The 22,286-nt window shown below is 41.0% G+C and overlaps 1 protein-coding gene across 3 annotated transcripts in view; it reads left to right on the top strand.

The window, feature by feature from the left end:
- Nucleotides 1-419: 419 nt before the first annotated feature.
- Nucleotides 420-22,286, top strand: part of LOC130911339 (zinc finger protein 391-like) — an 82,650-nt gene continuing 60,783 nt past the window's right edge. For all 3 annotated transcript variants that reach the window (XR_009062017.1, XM_057829222.1, XM_057829221.1), the window contains exons 1-2: nucleotides 420-709; nucleotides 6,029-6,442. Coding sequence is in view for 2 of the 3 variants with exons in the window: in XM_057829222.1 (XP_057685205.1) it covers nucleotides 646-709; nucleotides 6,029-6,442 (478 nt within the window). In the remaining variant the exon portion in view is untranslated. The remainder of the gene's footprint in view (nucleotides 710-6,028; nucleotides 6,443-22,286) is intronic.

Raw genomic sequence — 22,286 nt, 5'->3', positions numbered from 1 at the left:
CCTGGTCGCAGGGTGATGAGGCTGCAGCCAGACTCTTGGCAAATCTAGCAATCTGTTTCCATCTTTTTCTCACTTTCATAATTAAACTGTATGCTAGATAAATCTGTAAAAAAAAAAAAAAAAAAAAAAAAAAAAAAAAATTATAGAATCTGAAAGTGGAAAAAAAAATAATGTTTGTGAAAAGTTAAAACTTTTTTGTGAATAATTGCTTCTCTCTGATGTGCAATGTTTGGAATATTTATACCCCTGGCATATTAGTGTTTATTTTCTTTTATTTTTTGTTTGTATTGTTGATTGTTCTTCTATACTTTGTTTGTATTGTTGTTTGTTCTGTTTATCATGTTGTTGTTAATAAAACAACACAAAAAAAAAAGAAAAAGAAAAGGAAAAAAAGAGTTGCTTTCTGACATGACGTCATCAGTACTCGCCGATTGCTCTGGACCAGTAGTGCGTTGAATACAACTACTTTTCATCTCTCCTTGGCCCCATGACGTAGAGTACTCAATTGAGAGGTGGCAGAAATTATCGGACACGCCAAGAATCCGTTCACTCTCGCTTGTGCTTCGAGTTGTTTGGGTGAGCGTTGAAACTTCAAGGAAGGCCTGCCTAGCTTATTCTACCCAAGTTTAGCCGCTAGCAAAAGAGATGAAACAACTTGCGTGGTATCAACACGTCGCCGAGCAAGTAAACATCAATCCCGAAATGACAGGTGAATTGACTTTTGACTCAATTGCCTTGCAAATACTATACAATGTAATTCGAATGTTTACAAATACAAAATGTATGACTTGTGCTGTGTATGCTCTGTTCGTGGTTTTTTTTTTTTTTTTTCTTGACTTGGTCGTGTTTTACGAAATTTTGATGTATTGTAAAGCACTTGAATTAAATTACTCTCATGTAACAATTCAACATATTTACCAATCGAAAAATGGAGAAACGACCGTTCAGTAACGTCTGATAACAGTTGCTGGACACAAATCTGTCAAAATACATTTACAATGACTAAGAATGGCAACCTGCAACTTACCCAACTTAAAATACTGCATAATAGTCATATAAATCAGTTTAATAAGTACAAAACTGGGATTTCCCATTCCAATAAATGTCTAAACTGTCACGAGAATACTCCAGATACATACTTGCATGCTATTTGGCAGTGTGAACCTGTACAACAGTTCTGGCTGCAAGTAACAAAGAAACTCTCATCCCTTTTTAACTGCAGGATTCCATTGTCACCAAATCTTTGTCTTCTTGAAGATCTTAAAGAGCATACGACAGGAGAAAAAAAGTCTTAAATAGCATTATTATGTGAATTAGAATCATCGGAACAAGCATCGGAATCTGGTGAAAAGGATCGAGATTTTATTTAAAAACAACATACATTCATGTTTTTCTGCTTCATGTTCGTACAGCACCACAGTGTCTCACTCTCCCTCCTGCTAGGCAGCGCGACCAAAGTGTTTTTCTTCGTCAACAGTGCAGCTATCCCGAACAGAGCTATTAAAGTTATTTGGTGAAAATGTTTTGGTTTTAATATCGCAATATAATGTCGCAAACTCCCCAAAAATCGCAATGAGAGTTTTTTCCAATATCATTCAGGCCTACTGTCAGCATTTGACCTCTGTGTTCATGTGTGATTAATTACTGTAATTTACATGTTTATTTCTACTATAATAAAGAATCTAAGTGTTCCAAAATGTTTTTGTGAATTAATAAGCGTCATCAAAAATTTAAATTTAAATTATTTAAAAAAAAAATAAAAAAAATTGTCGACTAATTGTAAAAATAGTCAGCTGACTAATCAGGAGAAAATTAGTCATTTGGTAAAGCCCTACTGTAACATATTTCCTCCACACCCTTCTCACCTTTTTAGCCCCTGACCAATTTTCATGCCTGCTTTAACACTGCGACACGTTAACCCGTATCATCTTTGAAGCTTCGTCACGCTGCATTTACGTCACCCACGTGCCGCTGGTTGCTCTCATTTGAAAGTCCGGAAGTTGATGTCCGTGCCAGTTTTTACTTGAAGTCAATCAACCAAGTAAAATGGGAGATAATGTCATTTGAGTTTTATAGTTTTGTTGTACTCATATTTAAGCATTAAAACGCTGCATTGACCATGTGTTTGTCCATATTTCCATCATTTCTTGTCCTTTTTTAAAACCGAAAGCAGCCCGAAAGACTACATATCCCAGGAGCTGTTGTGAGGTCAAGAAAGATGAACCTAATGTGAACATTTTTAATAAATTGCCGAGCGAGGCGCCACCTCAGGAAAGGGACGCAAGGGAGCGAGCGATGGCTGGTTGGATTGAGCGAGCGACTTTGAAACGTGCGGAATGAATCGAAAACTAAATTCAGCGCAAGCTAATGCATTATTTAATCAACCCAAGGAAGAGGATGAGCCGTATTTGTCGTTGTTTTCCTCGGATGAGTCGGTGTCTCGGCGAGTAGAACTGACAGCAGCGCGCAAGCAGCGGAAGACTGGGCTGTGTGACGTTGTGTGTGACGTAGCTACATGTACTGTTCAAGTAGAAATTTTATTGAGTCTCAAAAAAAAAATTTATTGAGTTGCATGCCTGAAAAAAATTGAACTGAACTACTTGTCAGTATTTTTGAAAACTTGTGGTATATTTGATTTTTTTTCTTCACTATCAATCTTTTCAATTAGTATATCGACGTGTGTTCGAGACGCTTGTTTGCATGTTCATACTTTTGATAAGGTGATGGGTACATAAAAAAAAAAGGTTGTTAATCGCTTGTGCTGTAAAAAAAATTAGTTTGTGCTGCTATAGTTTTCGAGATATTGAGATATTCATTTTGAGGGATGACGTCACGCAGCCCTCCATTTTATTGACAATGGTCCTGAAATGGTGCCATTTGTTTGTGCTACGTTTGTGCTCATTTGTGCTGTCAAAAGTGTTGCTGCTATCACATTATAAATATTAAGGTATTCATTTTCACTTGCAATCCTTCCGTATCCGACTTCCACGGCTGACGGAGTGTACCAACTCTCTCAAACACAGAGGGGTGTGCCAACAACTTGCGCAAACGTAGTATAAACGAATGGCACCCTTTTGGGTCAATTTTGCAGTAAACGGAGGGCTTGAGATAGTAATTTCGAGTGATGACGTTACTCGCAGATTGTTAATAATTGTGTGTTATTTATTAAAATGTAATATCAAGCAATTTAAATTGCATTGTGTCATACTAAATGACAACAAGATATAACATCTACTTCCTAATTGTATTAACATGTCACTTCCCCCGGACCCTGAGCAACGCCTTCCCGTAGGGGGGGCTGGACCAAACTCAGCTTCATTTAGAAGTCACAGACAGCACATACTGCGAGCCCGAGCCGAATTTTTGATAAAGTACAAAAGCTGTACTGCATACAAACAGGAAGGATTGCCTCAGGAGTGATTTGTTCGCGGATTCAAGGTAACTATTTTTCGTACCATGCATGCATTTTTTTTTTTTTTTTTTTAAACCTGTCCTGTTCAGCTGTTTGACACGGAGAATGGAAGTCTAAGTGCCCGGATAATCTGAAAAGTTTTAATGTTTCACATTGAGAGTCTGACATACTCCCATTGTGATCACTCAACATACCTCGTTTATTATGACAAAGCAGCGAACAGGAAGGGGTTATGGGGGTATGCATGCATTTTGAAACGTGGAAAAATATCAATGGGAGAAATTAGCCGCCACAGCATTGGCATTATACATCGCAATATTTACGTAAAATAACTGCCAACTGCCCGTTTTTTTGCTTTAAACCAAGAATCGAGACTGTTTTATGTCCATATCTATAAAGAAACCAGTGATTTAAGCATTTATTCACAAGAATTTTCAACGGAAAAAGTTCTTTGTGTACACATGGCGTGGGCTAATTTTCCTAACTGACTAGCCTCATATTTCGCAATATTTACACAAAATAAATGCGACCTGCAGGTTTTTTTGTTTTTTTTTTTGCTTTTAACCAAGAATTGAGACTGTTTTACGTCCATATCTATAAAGAATTCACATGGCGTGGGCTAATTTTCCGAACTGACTAGCCTCATAGTTTGCCAAATTTACGCAAAATACAGTAAATGCTACCTGCACGTTTATTTTTGCTTTTAACCAAGACTCAAGACTAAAGGGATTTAAGCATTTATTCACAAGAATTTTCAACGTAAAACGCTCTTTGTTTTGCTGCGGCGGCCATGTGGGATTTTGTATCTCTAAATTTTATTTTAGACATTTCTGCGTCCATATTAAAAAATAATCAGCTTTTACATGTTTTGTTTTATGTAACATTTCAACTTCAACTTTCAGTGAAACATCCTGTCCCACCACGCAGCTGTCCAGGAGCAGGCAACCTTGGGGACCCCGATCAGTCCACAAATTCTGGTCCTAAAGGGCAAAACCTGGTCCTGCACCAACCCCTACACCGACGGCAATAAGCAGATCTTTGTCTGCTTTGACCCCTTGCACCTTTGAAAGAACATCTACAGCAGCTTCCACAACAACGGTTGTATGGTGCTGCCCAGGTGTCTTGGGACTGAAATAAGTGGCCAGCATTACTCACTTCATAAAAAAAAAAGATGAATCAAAACACCTATCTTTCTAAAACAAACATATTTTTTAGGAGCCTAAGAGGATGAGGACGGCCCAATTGTCGACCCAGAAGGTACTGGCGCGCTCTTCGATCGAGAAGCAGAGCGTCAGGCTCCTCATGGCGGTCGTCAACCCCAACACGGTCACCGGGCTGAGGCTCCTCGCCGTGACCACAGGCAAGGAGGAACACAAGAACACACAGGGCCGACATCCTGGAGATGTTCCAGAAGAGCTGGAGACGGGCCGGGCCGGGTGGTCTTCAAGCGGCCACCTCTCTCCGTGGCCCACATGGCGTCTTTTGGAATGTCACTATAGGACTCCCCGATGTGTAGGAAGCACAAGGGCACCTGCTGGAGTTCCTGGCGGTCCCTCTTCAACTGTTTTGCTGCAAACTTTTCCAAGGATGTGACTTCAGAAGCGAGGAAGAACAAGGCCTTGGAGTGGCCGACCGACAAGGCTTTGGAGTGGCTGATCGACAGTACAAGGAGCAGAGTCGAGGAGGGCAGAAAGGAGATGGCGAGGAACAGGGGTTTGTACAAGTTTAGGAAGCTGACCAGAAAAGCAAAGGCTGTGTGATTGTTGAAAGACGAGGCTCACATCCTGGTAACATCACATCAATTATTTGCACTGCCTGAATTATAGGACTATTGCATACGCATTTCATATTTATGTTTATTTAGATTTAATACTTTATACTTGCAAGTCACTTTTGAGATTGTAACTTATCTTATTCTGCCCTGTAAAGGGAGATGCTCCACAATTTCATTGTACAACTGTATAATGACAATAAAGGGCTATTCTATTCTATAAGAAGTTGTGATTGTATAAAAAATTATTAATAATCTCTTTATAAATTATTTATAATTGATTCTGCTTGTTTTCCTCAAGTATTAAGTTTCTGATGTGGAAATTGATGGATTTATTAGCTGTTGAAACTTGCAGAAAATAAAAATTAATTTAAGTTGCTATTTTGGGCAAAAACTTATATGACATGTTAAATATTGCTATTGATCCTGAAAATATATAGGTGATTGTCCCTGCATTTTATTATTTTAGTGCATCTAGTGTAAAATCTGAGAATTTTACAGCCATTCTAAGTTTTGTTATAATCATTAATCAGGATTTTATAAGGGAACGACTTTGAATTTTTTGATGCCACAGCTCATGGAGACTCATATATGCCCCTAAGGTGGGTACCTCTTTTGGTTTTAGGTCAGTAGCAGCTTTGGTTTTGAAAATATTTGAAGTTTTTGAAAATAGGCCCCCTACGGATCAGCCCTGCGCCCTGTGTCATGTCAATATATTATGAAGTCTATGTAAATACAAAAACGTCACAGAGTATTTCTGAAACGAGAAATATGTTGTGGACTAAATATGGAAAATGAAGAAATAATAAATTGGCCCATTTGTGTTTATGGTTTTGGTCTTGCAGATGTCAGTCAAGCGCATTGTCCTGCATTGCCCAAACGCCAGGGGTCTGCTCGCATTGAAGAAGATGAGGAGGAAGAGTCGCCATACATGAAGAAGGAGGAGGAAGTATATGTCCACATTAAAGAGGAGCAGGAGGAGTATTTCATTCCAGTTGAGAACACCCACATTGAGGAGCAGCAGAAACGTTATCCCCTCATAAAGGAGGAGGCGGACCCTCCATATGTAAAAGTGGAGGTGATAGACGTCTCCAAGTGGACTGGTGAGTCCTTGAAGGGTGAAGATGCAGGTCCGAGTCAGGCCAGCAGAGGGGCGGAGCCTACGAGTGGCGGCAGTAGCAGTTTAAAAGAAGGATCCCAAGCAGACCTCATGGTTCAATCATCAGAGAGTGATGACGCCACATCACACTCGCTGTTCTGTGAGTATCACAATACTCACCTTGAGGGGAGTGCGGGGCTCCGTCTGCAAAAAAAGACAGAAATGTTATTTGGCAGTGTACGTTCAATCTGGTTTAGTCTTTATTAGGGCTGTCCCGACTATTCGACGTAGTCAATGACGTAAATGCGTCGAGGAGCTCAACATCCTGTCAACGGTTAGAGTTAAAAAAAATATGATTGTAACATTGACAAAGAGTTTAGCATAGTCAGGTTTGCAATTCTTTATTTTTGGAACTTGTGGGAACAACACGGCTCCTGTCTGCCGCAGCCAGCACAACAACTACCAGCAACAACAGGAAGATGTCTCGCTCTGTCGCACCTCCCTCACTCACGTCAGCAATATGGCGCATTTAGGAACGCATGTAAATACACCAACGACATTATAACCCGATTCCTTACAACATACAGTATATATGCCTGGAAAGTTGAGAATAGCGGACACTCGGGATGCAAACGGAGAAAGCGGCACAAAGCCCAAAAAGCAGACCAGAGTGGCCGAAGCATGGATTTATTTTAGCGAAATAAAGGAGGTTGTCACTGTTGTGTGGAGCACGACTAATTTCCTCCCGATTAGTCAGCAGATTATTTTTACGATTAGTCAACTAACCAAATAATTTTTATTTATTTATTTATTTACTTTTACAACTTTAATAATGAAATTTTTGTTCAAGCTTATTAATTCACAAAAAACATTTTGGAACACCTAAATTCTTTATTAACGTATATATAAATAACATAAATACCAATAATAAATCACAAACAATGAGGTCAAATGCTGCTGGCATTAACTAGTGCAAAAAATGTAAACGGAAACACTGTGACTTCACCTTTTTAAAAGGAGTCAAAACAATTCTTACTCTTTTTGTGGTATGTCATTGTCTATATTGTTCTAAATGTTAAAATGAATTGCAATGTCCCGAACAACCATTTTCAGAATACTTTGTGTGAGTTCAGATGCTGTTTCTGGTGTGCATTCCGCATTTTTGGGGGATGGGAAAAACTGTTCAACTTTTGTTTGTTTTAACTTGAAAATTGATAAAGTAGAGGGCACACTGAAATATTATCACAATTATTTTGAATTAAGGCACACATACCCACAGTAACAAAAATTAAATATATAGTATTAATTTTATAGTATACTACTATATGTAATACATTATAATATTAAGTAACTAACATTAGTGCAGTCATGGATTACAGTAAGCAGGCCAGTGCTGTTTCCATATATATTTTTATTATATTATGTATATACAGGATACAGTGCCTTGCAAAAGTATTCGGCCCCCTTGAACCTTGCAACCTTTCGCCACATTTCAGGCTTCAAACATAAAGATATAAAATTTTAATTTTTTGTCAAGAGTCAACAACAAGTGGGACACAATCGTGAAGTGGAACAGCATTTATTGGATAATTTAAACTTTTTCAACAAATAAAAAACTGAAAAGTGGGGCGTGCAATATTATTCGGCCCCCTTGCGTTAATACTTTGTAGCGCCACCTTTTGCTCCAACTACAGCTGCAAGTCGCTTGGGGTATGTTTCTATCAGTTTTGCACATCGAGAGACTGACATTCTTGGCCATTCTTCCTTGCAAAACAGCTCGAGCTCAGTGAGGTTGGATGGAGAGTGTTTGTGAACAGCAGTCTTCAGCTCTTTCCACAGATTCTCGATTGGATTCAGGTCTGGACTTTGACTTGGCCATTCTAACACCTGGATACGTTTATTTTTGAACCATTCCATTGTAGATTTGGCTTTATGTTTTGGATCATTGTCCTGTTGGAAGATAAATCTCCGTCCCAGTCTCAGGTCTTGTGCAGATACCAACAGGTTTTCTTCCAGAATGTTCCTGTATTTGGCTGCATCCATCTTCCCGTCAATTTTAACCATCTTCCCTGTCCCTGCTGAAGAAAAGCAGGCCCAAACCATGATGCTGCCACCACCATGTTTGACAGTGGGGATGGTGTGTTCAGAGTGATGAGCTGTGTTGCTTTTACGCCAAACATATCGTTTTGCATTGTGGCCAAAAAGTTCAATTTTGGTTTCATCTGACCAGAGCACCTTCTTCCACATGTTTGGTGTGTCTCCCAGGTGGCTTGTGGCAAACTTTAAACGAGACTTTTTATGGATATCTTTGAGAAATGGCTTTCTTCTTGCCACTCTTCCATAAAGGCCAGATTTGAGCAGTGTTTGAGCAGTGATTGTTGTCCTATGGACAGACTCTCCCACCTCAGCTGTAGATCTCTGCAGTTCATCCAGAGTGATCATGGGCCTCTTGGCTGCATCTCTGATCAGTTTTCTCCTTGTTTGAGAAGAAAGTTTGGAAGGACGGCCGGGTCTTGGTAGATTTGCAGTGGTCTGATGCTCCTTCCATTTCAATATGATGGCTTGCACAGTGCTCCTTGAGATGTTTAAAGCTTGGGAAATCTTTTTGTATCCAAATCCGGCTTTAAACTTCTCCACAACAATATCTCGGACCTGCCTGGTGTGTTCCTTGGTTTTCATAATGCTCTCTGCACTTTAAATAGAACCCTGAGACTATCACAGAGCAGGTGCATTTATACGGAGACTTGATTACACACAGGTGGATTGTATTTATCATCATCGGTCATTCAGGACAACATTGGATCATTCAGAGATCCTCACTGAACTTCTGGAGTGAGTTTGCTGCACTGAAAGTAAAGGGACCAAATAATATTGCACGCCCCACTTTTCAGTTTTTTATTTGTTAAAAAAGTTTAAATTATCCAATAAATGTTGTTCCACTTCACGATTGTGTCCCACTTGTTGTTGATTCTTGACAAAAAAATTAAATTTCATATCTTTATGTTTGAAGCCTGAAATGTGGCGAAAGGTTGCAAGATTCAAGGGGGCCGAATACTTTTGCAAGGCACTGTATATGTATATATTTTCCCTAAGTGGGAGCTTCCATGATCCTAATAAATTTAATAATAATTTAAAAATAATTATATATATAAATTATTTTATTAAATAAAAATGCACGTTGATACGACGCACATAATGGCAACTTCCATTAAAAAATCGTTAGAAAGTTGTATGGATTTACAATCCGCTAGCTTGTTGTTTCTTGTTGTCTTCGAAAATTACACTTGGGTGACGGCGCTTCAAGTGTTCGTTCATAGCTGACGTGCTACCGTAGTATGCGAACTCAGCTTAGCAAAGAATACACAAAGTGGCACCCTCCAAATATTCCTTGAAATAATTCCAGGCTCTGGCTATTTTGGTCCGCTTTTTTGACTTTATGTCGCTTTCACGTGTTACCAATTCTGCCCTTATTGGTAATTGGCGGTGTTTTCAACTCCTCGCCTTAGTGAGGAGTGAACAGGCGATTCACTTGGCTCTTTGGCTTGTTGTCGTCGGTTCTAAGCCTGTCGCAATATGCAATAATTCCATTTATAGCACGATAAATAAAAATGAAGGCGGTAATTTTTCCGCTGCGATTTATCGCCTCACGTGCACGTGCGTGCGCGCATACGGCAGATGTGCTGTTAAAAGTTCGGATTCCTTGTTACGAACTGCACAAAATGCATCTTCATTCCAGGTCCGGCAAAAACTAGCGCCGGAGTCAATCGTTCCTATTGTTCCGCGTATACCGGCCGCGTCAGTGCTCCAGAGTGACTGCGGACCATCTCCGGCACGCCGGTGTTGTTAACGTGTGGGCTCCAGTCAGGAGTGACGTTTCACGCGAGGCGGCTATTTTTCGGCACAACGCCGGATATTTACAACGAAGTCCGCCAAAACATTGTTCCCGACTTGGCTGCTACGAACAACTTCGCTTTGACAACGAACAGCTGAATGAACATTGAGTGGCAAATTAAGAGCGCTGTGCTTCAAACTCGTCATGTTTATGAAAGTCGATTGTCATATGCTGGTGTTGTGTAGTAATGAGTAGACGTGACTTCAGCGGCAATTGCTAACTTTTTTAATGCGTGCACACACTAGATATCATGAAATAGCTAACTAGATGTGCTACGTCCCATGCCATTGGCTACGTAAGCCCAGAGTGATTATGGGACACGTAGTCCATATACTACATCGAGGAATTCTAAACTGTCATGACTGAATGGAAGTTAAGAAGGCCAAATCAATCCATACCAGTGACTATAGATAATGTTGCAAATATTGTTAATTCAGTACACAACTCACCGATCTCGCTCCCTCTCTCTCGCTCGCTCGTCCACTTTCTTCCTCTTTGCTCAATCTGACAACGCCGGTCACATTGAAATAACAGCGGCCCCCTTGGGGTTGTCAGTAATAACCGCTTGTATCGCGAGCGCCCGCCATTCTTAACTTTATCCGCATGTAATTTTTTTTTTAACCCGTCATTACCCATCGACGGTATATTTTGCCCGTTGACGCATTTACGTCATCGATGACGTCGACTAGTCGGGACAGCTCTAAATCTGATTACTTTTTTTCAGTAACAACCAATCTAACGCATTCATTTTTCCAAGCCAGTAATCTGATTAAAGTTAGTTTCCTCAGTGCCTGTGCATTACTATTTTGTTGTTGCCTCATACTGCATGTAGAATGAAGAATACTGTAGTCATGTACGAAGAACATTTGAATAGAAAATACTGCTCTTGAGTTTGGAGTGACATCACATCTCACGTTTTCTCATCGGAAAAAAATATGGGTCACGTGTATTACCATGCTGTGTGCGCGCCTTCTGCCACATAGCCTGGCTACCTATCAGGATGCTAACAGTAAAGGAGCCGGAGAGATACAACAAACTGCTGCATTTGCTCACTGGAGATACAGCCATTACTTCACATATCCGTCCAGTAAAGATGACAAAAATATCTCTGTGCGTTGCATACTCTGCGCTGGCTCAGAAAGACTGTCGACCGCGATATACTCGACATCCAATTCAACCAGGAAGCACTTGGAATTACAGCACAACGCGTCGTGAAAAAAACTCAAAGCAAAGCCGACAGGTACGAGACAACCAGCACTTCTACAGTTTGTTACCAGCCGTTATAATATGTGTAATTATGTACATTTTATAGTTAGAGTTTGTAATCATTGGCGGAGTTTTAGATTTGTGGGACTGGGGGGAGAAGCATGTTGAAGATTGAAACGAAAGTCAAATGTTTGGACGAGAGATGTCCCGATCCGATATTTGGATCGGATCGGACGCCGATATGGGCAAAGAAATGTGCCGCAGTATCGGATCGGCCGACACGGAAAAATTCCGATCCAGACTTCCGATCCAGTTTTTTTAAAAATCCGGTCCGGGTTTTACCGCGTACCGACTTACATAATCCACTCCAGTATTTGCTTTGGTTTCCCTAAAATCCAGTCTGTATTTTATGGCACACCTTCAACACACTACATTACCGTCTCCCAATTTACCGAGAGACTTTATCGGTAAAAATGTCAGCTGTGTGGGATCATTTCACCTTAAAGGACGACAAAGACGAAGAGGCAGAGTGCAACATATGCCACAATAAAGTCAAGCGTGGTGCAAAAGCTGTAAGAAGTTTAAATACAACCAACCTAATCAAGCATTTAGCGAAATACCACAACAAACAATATAAGGCGTACGTTGAGAAAACCGAAGACAAAAAGAAAGGTCCTACGCAGAGGTTGCGCTAGACATTTTCGCTGTCTGTCATTTTGACTGACAGGGTCATAAAAATCCGGTCATAGTCTATTTTTACCCGTCACTTAAATTTTTTAAATGATAATGATGACATATTCAATAGTATTTAGTTTTCATTCATTTTTAATTAATATTGTAACGCTTGCTTGGCGGCGAAAAATTAGACACGGAAGTCGTGGTATTTTTCTCCCTTTTTACTCTGCTTACCGCCAACAACTCCGCCCCCAAAGAAAAAGAGGCAACGATATAGACCCCAATCACCAACGTCACACAATGATCTTAATTGTGGTTGTCAGCCCAAAATCTTATAAATATATATTAAATGCATCTTACCAGATATAAAATGACTACTACATAGTCTGTGGTGATCGTTTGGTGCCCAGATTTCTTGTCGAATTACAGCAGTCCATCTCGCGCTCATCTTCAGGTCTCTCAGAATACGGTAGAACTTCAAGTCTCTCCTTCTATCTTCTCTGTTACAGCAACCAACCGCCACACACGCCTTCACCATTTTGATTATTAATGTTAACGAGCAGAAAAACACGCCGTAATAGGAGGCATGTACGTAGCGGTAATGTGTAAACATGACGAGCTGACACACAATATGGCGGCTCCAGTTAGGGGGGCGGAGTTGTGACGTCATGTGATTGGGGTCTATACACAGGCGGCAATCTTGTCCATCAATTGGATGACGCGCTGGCACACCGGGTGCACCAATAAGAACCTCGCGTTGATGTGTCAATCACGGTGCCGCCGCCAGACCCCGGTGACGCTACAATACTCTGACAGAAGAGCCAACGACGTCATGCATTAAGAGAGACAATAGCTAATTAATATGCTAACTCGCCACCCTGTGGTCTGGGGTGTGAATTGCAACCTGTCAAAATGACGGACGGACTTGAGTTTTTTCCGTCACCGTTTTAAAAAACCGGTCAATGACGGAAAATATCCGGTTAACGTGACCCCTGGTCCTACGTAACTAACACTGGCAGAAACTTTTGCTATGCGTGACTAACTGGCACCCGACAGTCCCAAAGCCCAGGGAATAACAAGAGTCATTGCCGAAGAATTCATTCTGGATGACGAGCCATTATCTCTCGTGAGTAAAGACGCACCATCCAACACTTAGAACCATGGTACAACATGCCCAGCCGTCATTACATCCTTGAGTGATTCGGCCGTGGAAGATTCGAGAACGATTCACAAACATCCGAATTCCGATTATTGAAATATGTCAAGTATAGCAGAACTAATACACAGCGCGGTCTTCGGGACGCAATGAGAAACGGACCGCATTGCGTCCCGAGAGTAAACATCATTCTTGTCATAGACGCGGGTAATGCCAATGCTCAACTCACAGCTTTAGCTCAACTCATGCCGCTGGATAAAAAACACAAGAATACCTGACTGCTGCTGACAGTTGCTACAAACTATGTCAACATCGTTTTACTGTAGACAGACTCGACGGCGTTAGCAACATTGAAGTATGGAAAACTAAACGGCCGCCATCTTAAAGCAGGAGACTTCCCTAGTAGGCTGTTGTGAACCTCCCAAGTGAACCTAATTAACTTTTTATCTAAAATACTCCTAAATCGGCAAAATCTTGACTTGAATCTATCTTCAAAACAGTTTTAAAACTTTTACATGTCGAAAATAGGCAGAAGGGAAATTATGGCATAGGGGGAGCAATTTTAACAACTTTAACATTTGATTAGCAAAATTAAATGAATTGAATATAGTTTAAAGCTGCTGATACAGGATTGGGACTTGAGTATTTTATTTACTGTTTTAAAATGTTAACTTGATACTGAAATAGTCGTTTATTTAAACCTGAGAGGCTTTTTATACAATTATTGTAACAAAAACATTAAAAGTATCTAATAGCTTGGGGGTTGTGGGATTTTCCACTGAGGTTGTTTGTGTGTTTTGCTTTTTTAAGACAGTTTACAATATTATTTGTACGTTTTACTGACTGACTATGCCATTTCTGTTTGTTATTTATAATGTTTTGTGTTTGTCATTGAATAAACAGGTCAGTTTGTTACCAACCATTGTGTGCTATTCAAACTCGCCTATTTCAGCTGGCTAGTTGTTATCAAGAGTACTAAAACCCCTTTCAACATGAGTCTGACAACTAAGGAGGCTAAATAACTTCAATAAACTTTAATACATGCTCAGATAGGCCGGTATCTGTATCGGACCGGAAGTGCAAAACAATATCGGTATCGGATCGGAAGTGCAAAAACCTGGATCGGGACATTCCTAGTTTGGATACACTTCATAATTTTTTTGTTTTATATATTTTCACTGCTATTGTAAATTCTCACTGAAGACATCAAAACTCTGAACGAAAATGTGGAATGGCAAAAAAAAGTGAAATAACTGAAAACAGGTTTTGTATTCTACATTCTTCAAAGTATCCACCTTTGAGGTGTGTGGCGGGGCTCTTGCTCACAAAAATGGCAACCGAAGCAGTATGATGGTTTTTCAGTGTTTTTATTAATGACGTTCCCAACAACTAAACAAGAAATGTTCTGTGACAAAGTGCTAAAGTGATTATTTACAAAAGTTAAACCAAAATTCACCATATTTACAAAAACATTCATTGCATGACAAAATAAAAAGGTCTGTTACCTGAGCTGCACCACTGCGTGACTCCAAATGACTGAGGTAGGCACGGTAGGTCTGTCCTTATATTTCTCCTGGCCCCTCCCCTCCAGCCAATTAACTCAAAAAGTTTGGTTTTCTGCTCAATAACTCCAGGTTGTTCAATATTAGCTTGATAATAAATTAAAGAAAAATACAATAAACAAAATACTGGTACCACTATATCGAAATAACATTTGGAAAGAAAAATAAATTTACGTGGGCCAAAAACTCAACCCGGTGACGTCACACGCTGACGTCCCCCTCGCCACATCATAAAACCAGGAAGTAAATGCGCGCTCGGTTTTGACAGTCCAGCGTGTGAATAGAGAATGAATACTTTTGGGAATGTTTGTTCCGAGTGTGGCATCACGATGTTTTAGCGGCAGCCTAGTGTGCACCCAAGACCCCCGCGATGCCTAACAAGTTAACAGGTATGGTGTGAACGTACGTGCGGGCCTGTGTGTGTATGTGTCAAATGCATTATATTGAAGACGCCGAGTCTGCAGTGTCTCATGCGTTATATTGAGGACGCCGAGTTTCCCGTGTGTTATGTATTATACCGAGGACGCAGTGTTTCCCCTGTGATCTGACGGGGCTACTCTGTCACACCATCCACCTCCTCCCGAAGGTTGACAAAGTCTTGGCAACCTAGGGAGGTAGTCAGCTACCAAGTTGGACTTTCCAGACTGGTGTTTGACAGAGAACTGGAAGGGCTGCAGCGAAAGGTACCAGCACGTCAACCGGCTGTTGTGGTACTTCATGGAGTTGATCCAAGTCAGAGCTCGATGGTCTGTCTCTAGATCAAACTCTCTCCCCAATAAATAATACTTTAGACTCTCCAGAGCCCACTGGATGGCTAGTCCCTTTTCCACTGACGAGTACCTGGTTTCACGTGGTAGCAGTTACCAGCTCAGGTACAGGATGGGTTGCTCAGCTCCGGGGTCACCCTGTGCAAGTACTGCTCCTAGGCCAACATTGGAGGCATCTACCTGGACCAAGAAGCGTCGATCAAAATCAGGACCGCAATACTGGGGATGAACAGAGGAGTGTTCTCAGAGTCTGAAAGGCAGCTTCACACTCCTTCGTCCACGTCACTGGATTATTTTTGTCTTTTTTAGTTAGAGCGGGGAGTGCGGCTGCAATTGTGGCAAACTGCGGAACAAATCTGCGATACCATCCCGCAAGGCCAAGGAATGATCGTACCTCCTTTTATGTGCGAGGACGAGGACACCTCTGAATTGCTTCCACCTTGTCAATTTGGGGTCGTACCTCTCCTCCGCCCAGTTGATACCCCAGGTATCTGGTTTCCTGGCGCGCCCACTCACATTTGGATACATTCGGGGTCAGCCCCACCTCTTCGATCTTCCCCAATACTACTCTCAGGTGTACGAGATATTCTTCCCATGTCCTACTGAAAATAACTACATCATCCAGGTAAGCTGCACTAAATGCTTCACAGCCCTGAAGAACACTGTCCATGAGGCGTTGGTAGGTCGCTGGGGCACCATGCAGGCCGAATGGCATTACTGTAAATTGATACAGGCCGGTAGGTGTTCGGAAGGCTGTATATGGTCGGCTGGAGGCTTCCAGTGACACCTGCCAGTAGCCTTTACACAAGTCCAGAGTTGTAATGAAAGTTGCTGAGCCAATGCGATCTAAAAGGTCATCTATTCTTGGCATAGGGTAGGACTCGAAAGCGGAGATGGAATTGAGTTTTCGGAAATCAATGCAAATGCGCAAGGACCCGTCCTTCTTAAAGACAATGACAACTGGGCTGCACCACTCCGATGTTGATGGCTCAATGACTCCCGGTGCCAGCACCGACTCCCACCTCCTGCTTCAGCTGTTCTGTCAACTGCTGGGGGATCCGGTATGGGCGTTGACGAATGGGGTTGGTGTTCTTCAACCGGATTTTATGCTCTGTTACGGTGGTCCTGCTAGGCTCCGCCCTGAAGATTGATGGCATTTCCTTGAAGATGTTTTGAAGGTCAGCAGCTTGGTCAACCAAGAGGTGAGCCATGTGAGGGTCTGATGTATCGTTGACCACAGGAACTCCAGGATCTTCATCATCCACCTCCAAGGTCCTCACTAAACAGGTGATGTCTGGATTTGCTGGAGAAGCCCCCTTCCATTCCTTCAAAAGGTTCACATTGTAGGTCTGCTTTGATCGTTTCTTGTCAGGTTGATGTACTTTGTAGGTGACAGGTCCCATTCGTCGCAGGATGGTGTAGGGGCCTTGACACTTTGCCAATAACTTGCTGCTGGATGATGGAAACAACAACAATACTTTAAGTCACGATGTCTGGCTTGTTGGTCATACCATAGCTTTTGCATCGTTTGCGCCTCCTTCAGGTTCTCTTCAGCCTCGTTGAGATAGTCGGTCAGGCGATCCCTCATTTGCAGCACGTACTGGACGATTCCCCTCTCATTGGCTTTGGACTCTGTTGCTGTCCATGTTTTGCTTAGCAAGTCCAAGGGTCCCTGCACAAAAGCTCAAAGGGCAAGAATCCAGTAGGAGCCTGAGGTACCTGTCGGTAGGCCAAGAGAAGGAATGGCAGCCATCTGTCCCAATCACTTCCTGTGTCACCCACAAACTTCTGGAGTATCCTCTTCAGCGTTTGGTTGAACCTTTCAACAAGGCAGTCTGTCTCAGGATGATAAGGGGTGGTCCGCAAGGCTGTAATCCCTAGCTGTTTATGAAATAACTGTAGGAGACGAGACGTAAAATTGGTTCCCTGGTCAGTCAGGATTTCATCGGGGATCCCAACTCGGGAGAATAACTGAATGAAGCAATGGAGGACAGCTGGAGCAGTAATTGTACATAACGGAAAGACTTCGGGATATCTAGTGGCACAGTCACAGACTACGAGAATGTACTGATGGCCCCGAGCACTTTTGACCAACGGTCCAACAATGTCCATTGCAATTCGGCGAAATGGTGTGGATATTATCGGGAGCGGATGGAGGAGAGCCCTGTCAGATCTGCGAGGTGGCAATGTTTTCTGGCAGGTTGGACATGTGATGCAATATGTCTGTATGTCGTTGTACATGCCTGGCCAGTAAAACCGAGCACTCACGCGCAAATAGGTTTTGCGCCGCCCAAGATGTCCACCCACGGGAGTGTGTGTGCAACGTGCATGACTATCTGCCGACAAGATGCAGGAACCAACAGACGGTGTCTCCAAACTTTTGACCAATATTGTATATATTATATATATATATATATATATATATATATATATATATTTACACATCTTGATACTGTTCGAGTTCAACTTTTTAAGTTGTTGTTGGTGGCTTTTGAAAGTTTAGGTTTAAAGAAATTCTAAATATCCATCTTTGCTCCTCTGGTGTAGTTTTAGCAAAGCAAAGCAAAGGATAGTCTCCAAGGTGCTAGTCACATGATCAGTTCGAAAAATGATTTTGACCAAATATGAAAACTGTACGTTGTAAGATTTTTGTTCATTTCAATATTTTTTGTTGTTTTATTGCTTTAAAACTTGTATAGACAACATTTTAACGGGTAGGTCTTTATTTCTAAAGGGAAGTTCAGAATTTTTTATGTAAGGCTTAATCTTGGAGTTAGCGGGGGTTTAATTAGTCGTTGGACTTTATTTAAACAAATTTCGTGCAGTTTGTCAGTTATTTGTTAGTTTTAGGGCTCCGGAATGGCTAAGCTAGGGCGAGTCAATGGTGGTTGAAATCAACTCGATCGACTAATTAAACCCCCGCTAACTCAAAGATGAAGCCTTATGTGAAAAACTCAAATTACACGCGATGACATTTTTCGGTTATTTTTATGTTGAGGCAGCAAAAGGAGAAAAATAGGTAAAAAGTAACTGATAAGTTACTTTTAAAGTAACTTAGTTACTTTGATAATGAAGTAATCAGTAAAGTAACTAGATTGCTTTTTTGTGGTGTAATCAGTAATCAGTAATTAAACTACTTTTTTTAAGTAATCCGTGACAACACTGGCTATCACCCAGGTATAATTTTGGAAGACCACAGGAGACAGCAAGCTGGCCGATCGCAAGTCTATATGATGAAATTCTTTATTGAAGTTGCCTTTATGTGCGTCGTATGACGGAGTATTAGGGGCTAATGTAGCTGAATAAGCAGCTACGTACCCTACGTAGCGTGTTGCCGCCTCCGTTAAAATCAACAATATTGAAAGCATCTTGTGTTTTAGAATCTGTTTTACAAATATGGAAATCCATCAAATTATAATCAATAGAAGAATTTATTCTAATGCTTCGTCGTAGCTCCCAGCTAAGGTACATGTACTGTATGTATTGTACGTAGCGGCTCACAGCTACATTACCCCGACGTAATAATTTTTTTCTCGGAGCAATAGTACAACTTAAATTCGTAGTGCCTTTTTAAAACGGATTTATTTGGCCATAATACTCCGTAGTAGCGTCGTATTAACGTGCATCATTAATTTTTTGTAATGTAATGTTTACAAGCGCTTCCATGTGTAAAACGAGGCGCAGAAACATCACGTCCGTATTGCTCGCCTCCATGGTTTACAGTTGGCAGTAATGCCACACAAAATATGGCGATGGCGCACTCCATAACCTCACTTCCTTTAACTATGATATGGAGACCCAGTCGACACTACAGTAGATTGTTAAATTGCAAGTGTGCCGTTACAATAGTCATGGCTATGAACACCTTTCCTGTATCTACGACTCTGCAAACGTGGCTGTGTCTAAGCAGGTTTATTAATACTTCAAAAGGGTGAAACTAAAGAAAACAGACAAAACAACACAATTAAAATACACACAATGTATGAAATTGCATATATACTGCCCTGTCTGTAGCAAACTATATACAGTATAAGCATGTGAATAAACAATTAACAGAGCGCCCGAGACGCCATTTTGCTGACCCTCTAACTCATGGGAAATTAGCATATCACAAAGTTTCATGCTAAGTGAATCTGTCTTTCTTTTATGCACCAAAGTACACACGGTTCACATATCTTTTTTAAACAAATTTTAGCAATACACACCGGCGATGCAACCTCAAATCCAAGGCAAAGTGGTCGCAGAGACGGCGCGAAGTGACTGCTGCTGTCGTCAGATTCTCTACTGAACAACGTGCTGCAGTTTCTTTCAAATAACGTGTGCAGTAGATGCAGTAAATTTAGACGTCCACTAGATGATGCTAATAAGACGTGAAAGCAATAAAACTCAGGTATTCAATCTAGTGCTACAACGATTGATCGATTAACTCGAGTATTCGATTAGAAAAAAATATTCGAATTAAATTTTATTGCTTCGAGTATTCGTTTAATTAAAGTGACGTTGTAATAGTTTATTTTGAAAGTGTTTGCATTTACTTTTATTGATTAGGGTGGATACACAGCCCTCTGGTCTGCCAATTTCACATGGCTGAATCGAACCGCTCCCTGTTAAGACCAACGTAAGTTTTTATTTGAGCTAATGTTTTTTATGCATTCATAATTTAGTTTATAGGCATATTTAGCCGTTTTTTTTGTGGGAATATGTGTTTGAACCATTTGTTAAGAGTATTGTGAAAAAGAATGTTAGCATTTCATAGCATTTAAGCTAGCGGACATTTGTAAGATATGTTAGCCAACTGTTCTTTAGTTGTACATTAGGGGTATGCCATCTTAGGCACCCCACGATTCGATTTGATTACGATTCAGGGTGCTCCGATTCGATTTTTGGACGATGATCGTAATGATCTCGGTTATCACGATTATCGCGGTTATCACGATTATCGATGCATCATGCAGCACTGTTTAATAAAGTAGCCAAACAAATTTATGACCATGATTTTTTTTAAATATCCTTATGATTCAACAGGAAAGATGAAACATGCCCATACAACAAAAAGCTGCCCTTAAGCTGCTTTTTAATTTATTTATTTTTACAACAAAGTGCATAAACATTAACCATTTTAAAGGGAGTACTTATTTTTCTCAACAATACAATAAAATTTACACTTGGAATGAATTCCACATTTTCTGGACACAAACAAAGTGTCTTTAGAAAAAGACTTCTTTTAACCAATATGCTTTGTTTTCACAGTGTTACAGGTGGAAATCACAACTGCTCTTGACACCGCCACGCACACACTCATTACAGCGCGCACTTCTCTCTCCCGCAACACCAGATTTCTGTACTATTTTGCATGTTTGTTGTGTTACCGCTGTACTTAGTCATGGTTTTACACGTTCTGCATATGAAATACACGTTAGCGAATTGGCTAATTAGCTTAGCGCTCGGCGCTAGCTACAGTGCCTTGCAAAAGTATTCGGCCCCCTTGAATCTTGCAACCTTTCGCCACATTTCAGGCTTCAAACATAAAGATATGAAATTTAATTTTTTTGTCAAGAATCAACAACAAGTGGGACACAATCGTGAAGTGGAACAACATTTATTGGATAATTTAAACTTTTTTAACAAATAAAAAACTGAAAAGTGGGGCGTGCAATATTATTCGGCCCCTTTACTTTCATTGCAGCAAACTCACTCCAGAAGTTCAGTGAAGATCTCTGAATGATCCAATGTTGTCCTAAATGACCGATGATGATAAATACAATCCACCTGTGTGTAATCAAGTCTCCGTATTAATGCACCTGCTCTGTGATATTCTCAGGGTTCTGTTTAAAGTGCAGAGAGCATAATGAAAACCAAGGAACACACCAGGCAGGTCCGAGATACTGTTGTGGAGAAGTTTAAAGCCGGATTTGGATACAAAAAGATTTCCCAAGCTTTAAACATCTCAAGGAGCACTGTGCAAGAAGGAGCATCAGACCACTGCAAATCTACCAAGACCCGGCCGTCCTTCCAAACTTTCTTCTCAAACAAGGAGAAAACTGATCAGAGATGCAGCCAAGAGGCCCATGATCACTCTGGATGAACTGCAGAGATCTACAGCTGAGGTGGGAGAGTCTGTACATAGGACAACAATCACTGCTCAAACACTGCTCAAATCTGGCCTTTATGGAAGAGTGGCAAGAAGAAAGCCATTTCTCAAAGATATCCATAAAAAGTCTCGTTTAAAGTTTGCCACAAGCCACCTGGGAGACACACCAAACATGTGGAAGAAGGTGCTCTGGTCAGATGAAACCAAAATTGAACTTTTTGGCCACAGTGCAAAACGATATGTTTGGCGTAAAAGCAACACAGCTCATCACCCTGAACACACCATCCCCGCTGTCAAACATGGTGGTGGCAGCATCATGGTTTGGGCCTGCTTTTCTTCAGCAGGGACAGGGAAGATGGTTAAAATTGACGGGAAGATGGATGCAGCCAAATACAGGAACATTCTGGAAGAAAACCTGTTGGTATCTGCACAAGACCTGAGACTGGGACGGAGATTTATCTTCCAACAGGACAATGATCCAAAACATAAAGCCAAATCTACAATGGAATGGTTAAAAAATAAACATATCCAGGCGTTAGAATGGCCAAGTAAAACTCCAGACCTGAATCCAATCGAGAATCTGTGGAAAGAGCTGAAGACTGCTGTTCACAAACACTCTCCATCCAACCTCACTGAGCTCGAGCTGTTTTGCAAG

This window comes from Corythoichthys intestinalis, unplaced genomic scaffold (assembly GCF_030265065.1).
Source record: "Corythoichthys intestinalis isolate RoL2023-P3 unplaced genomic scaffold, ASM3026506v1 HiC_scaffold_28, whole genome shotgun sequence".
Classification (NCBI taxonomy): Eukaryota; Metazoa; Chordata; class Actinopteri; order Syngnathiformes; family Syngnathidae; genus Corythoichthys; species Corythoichthys intestinalis.
Note: the sequence above shows the minus strand (reverse complement) of the source record. Positions and strands in the feature narration are given on the sequence as shown.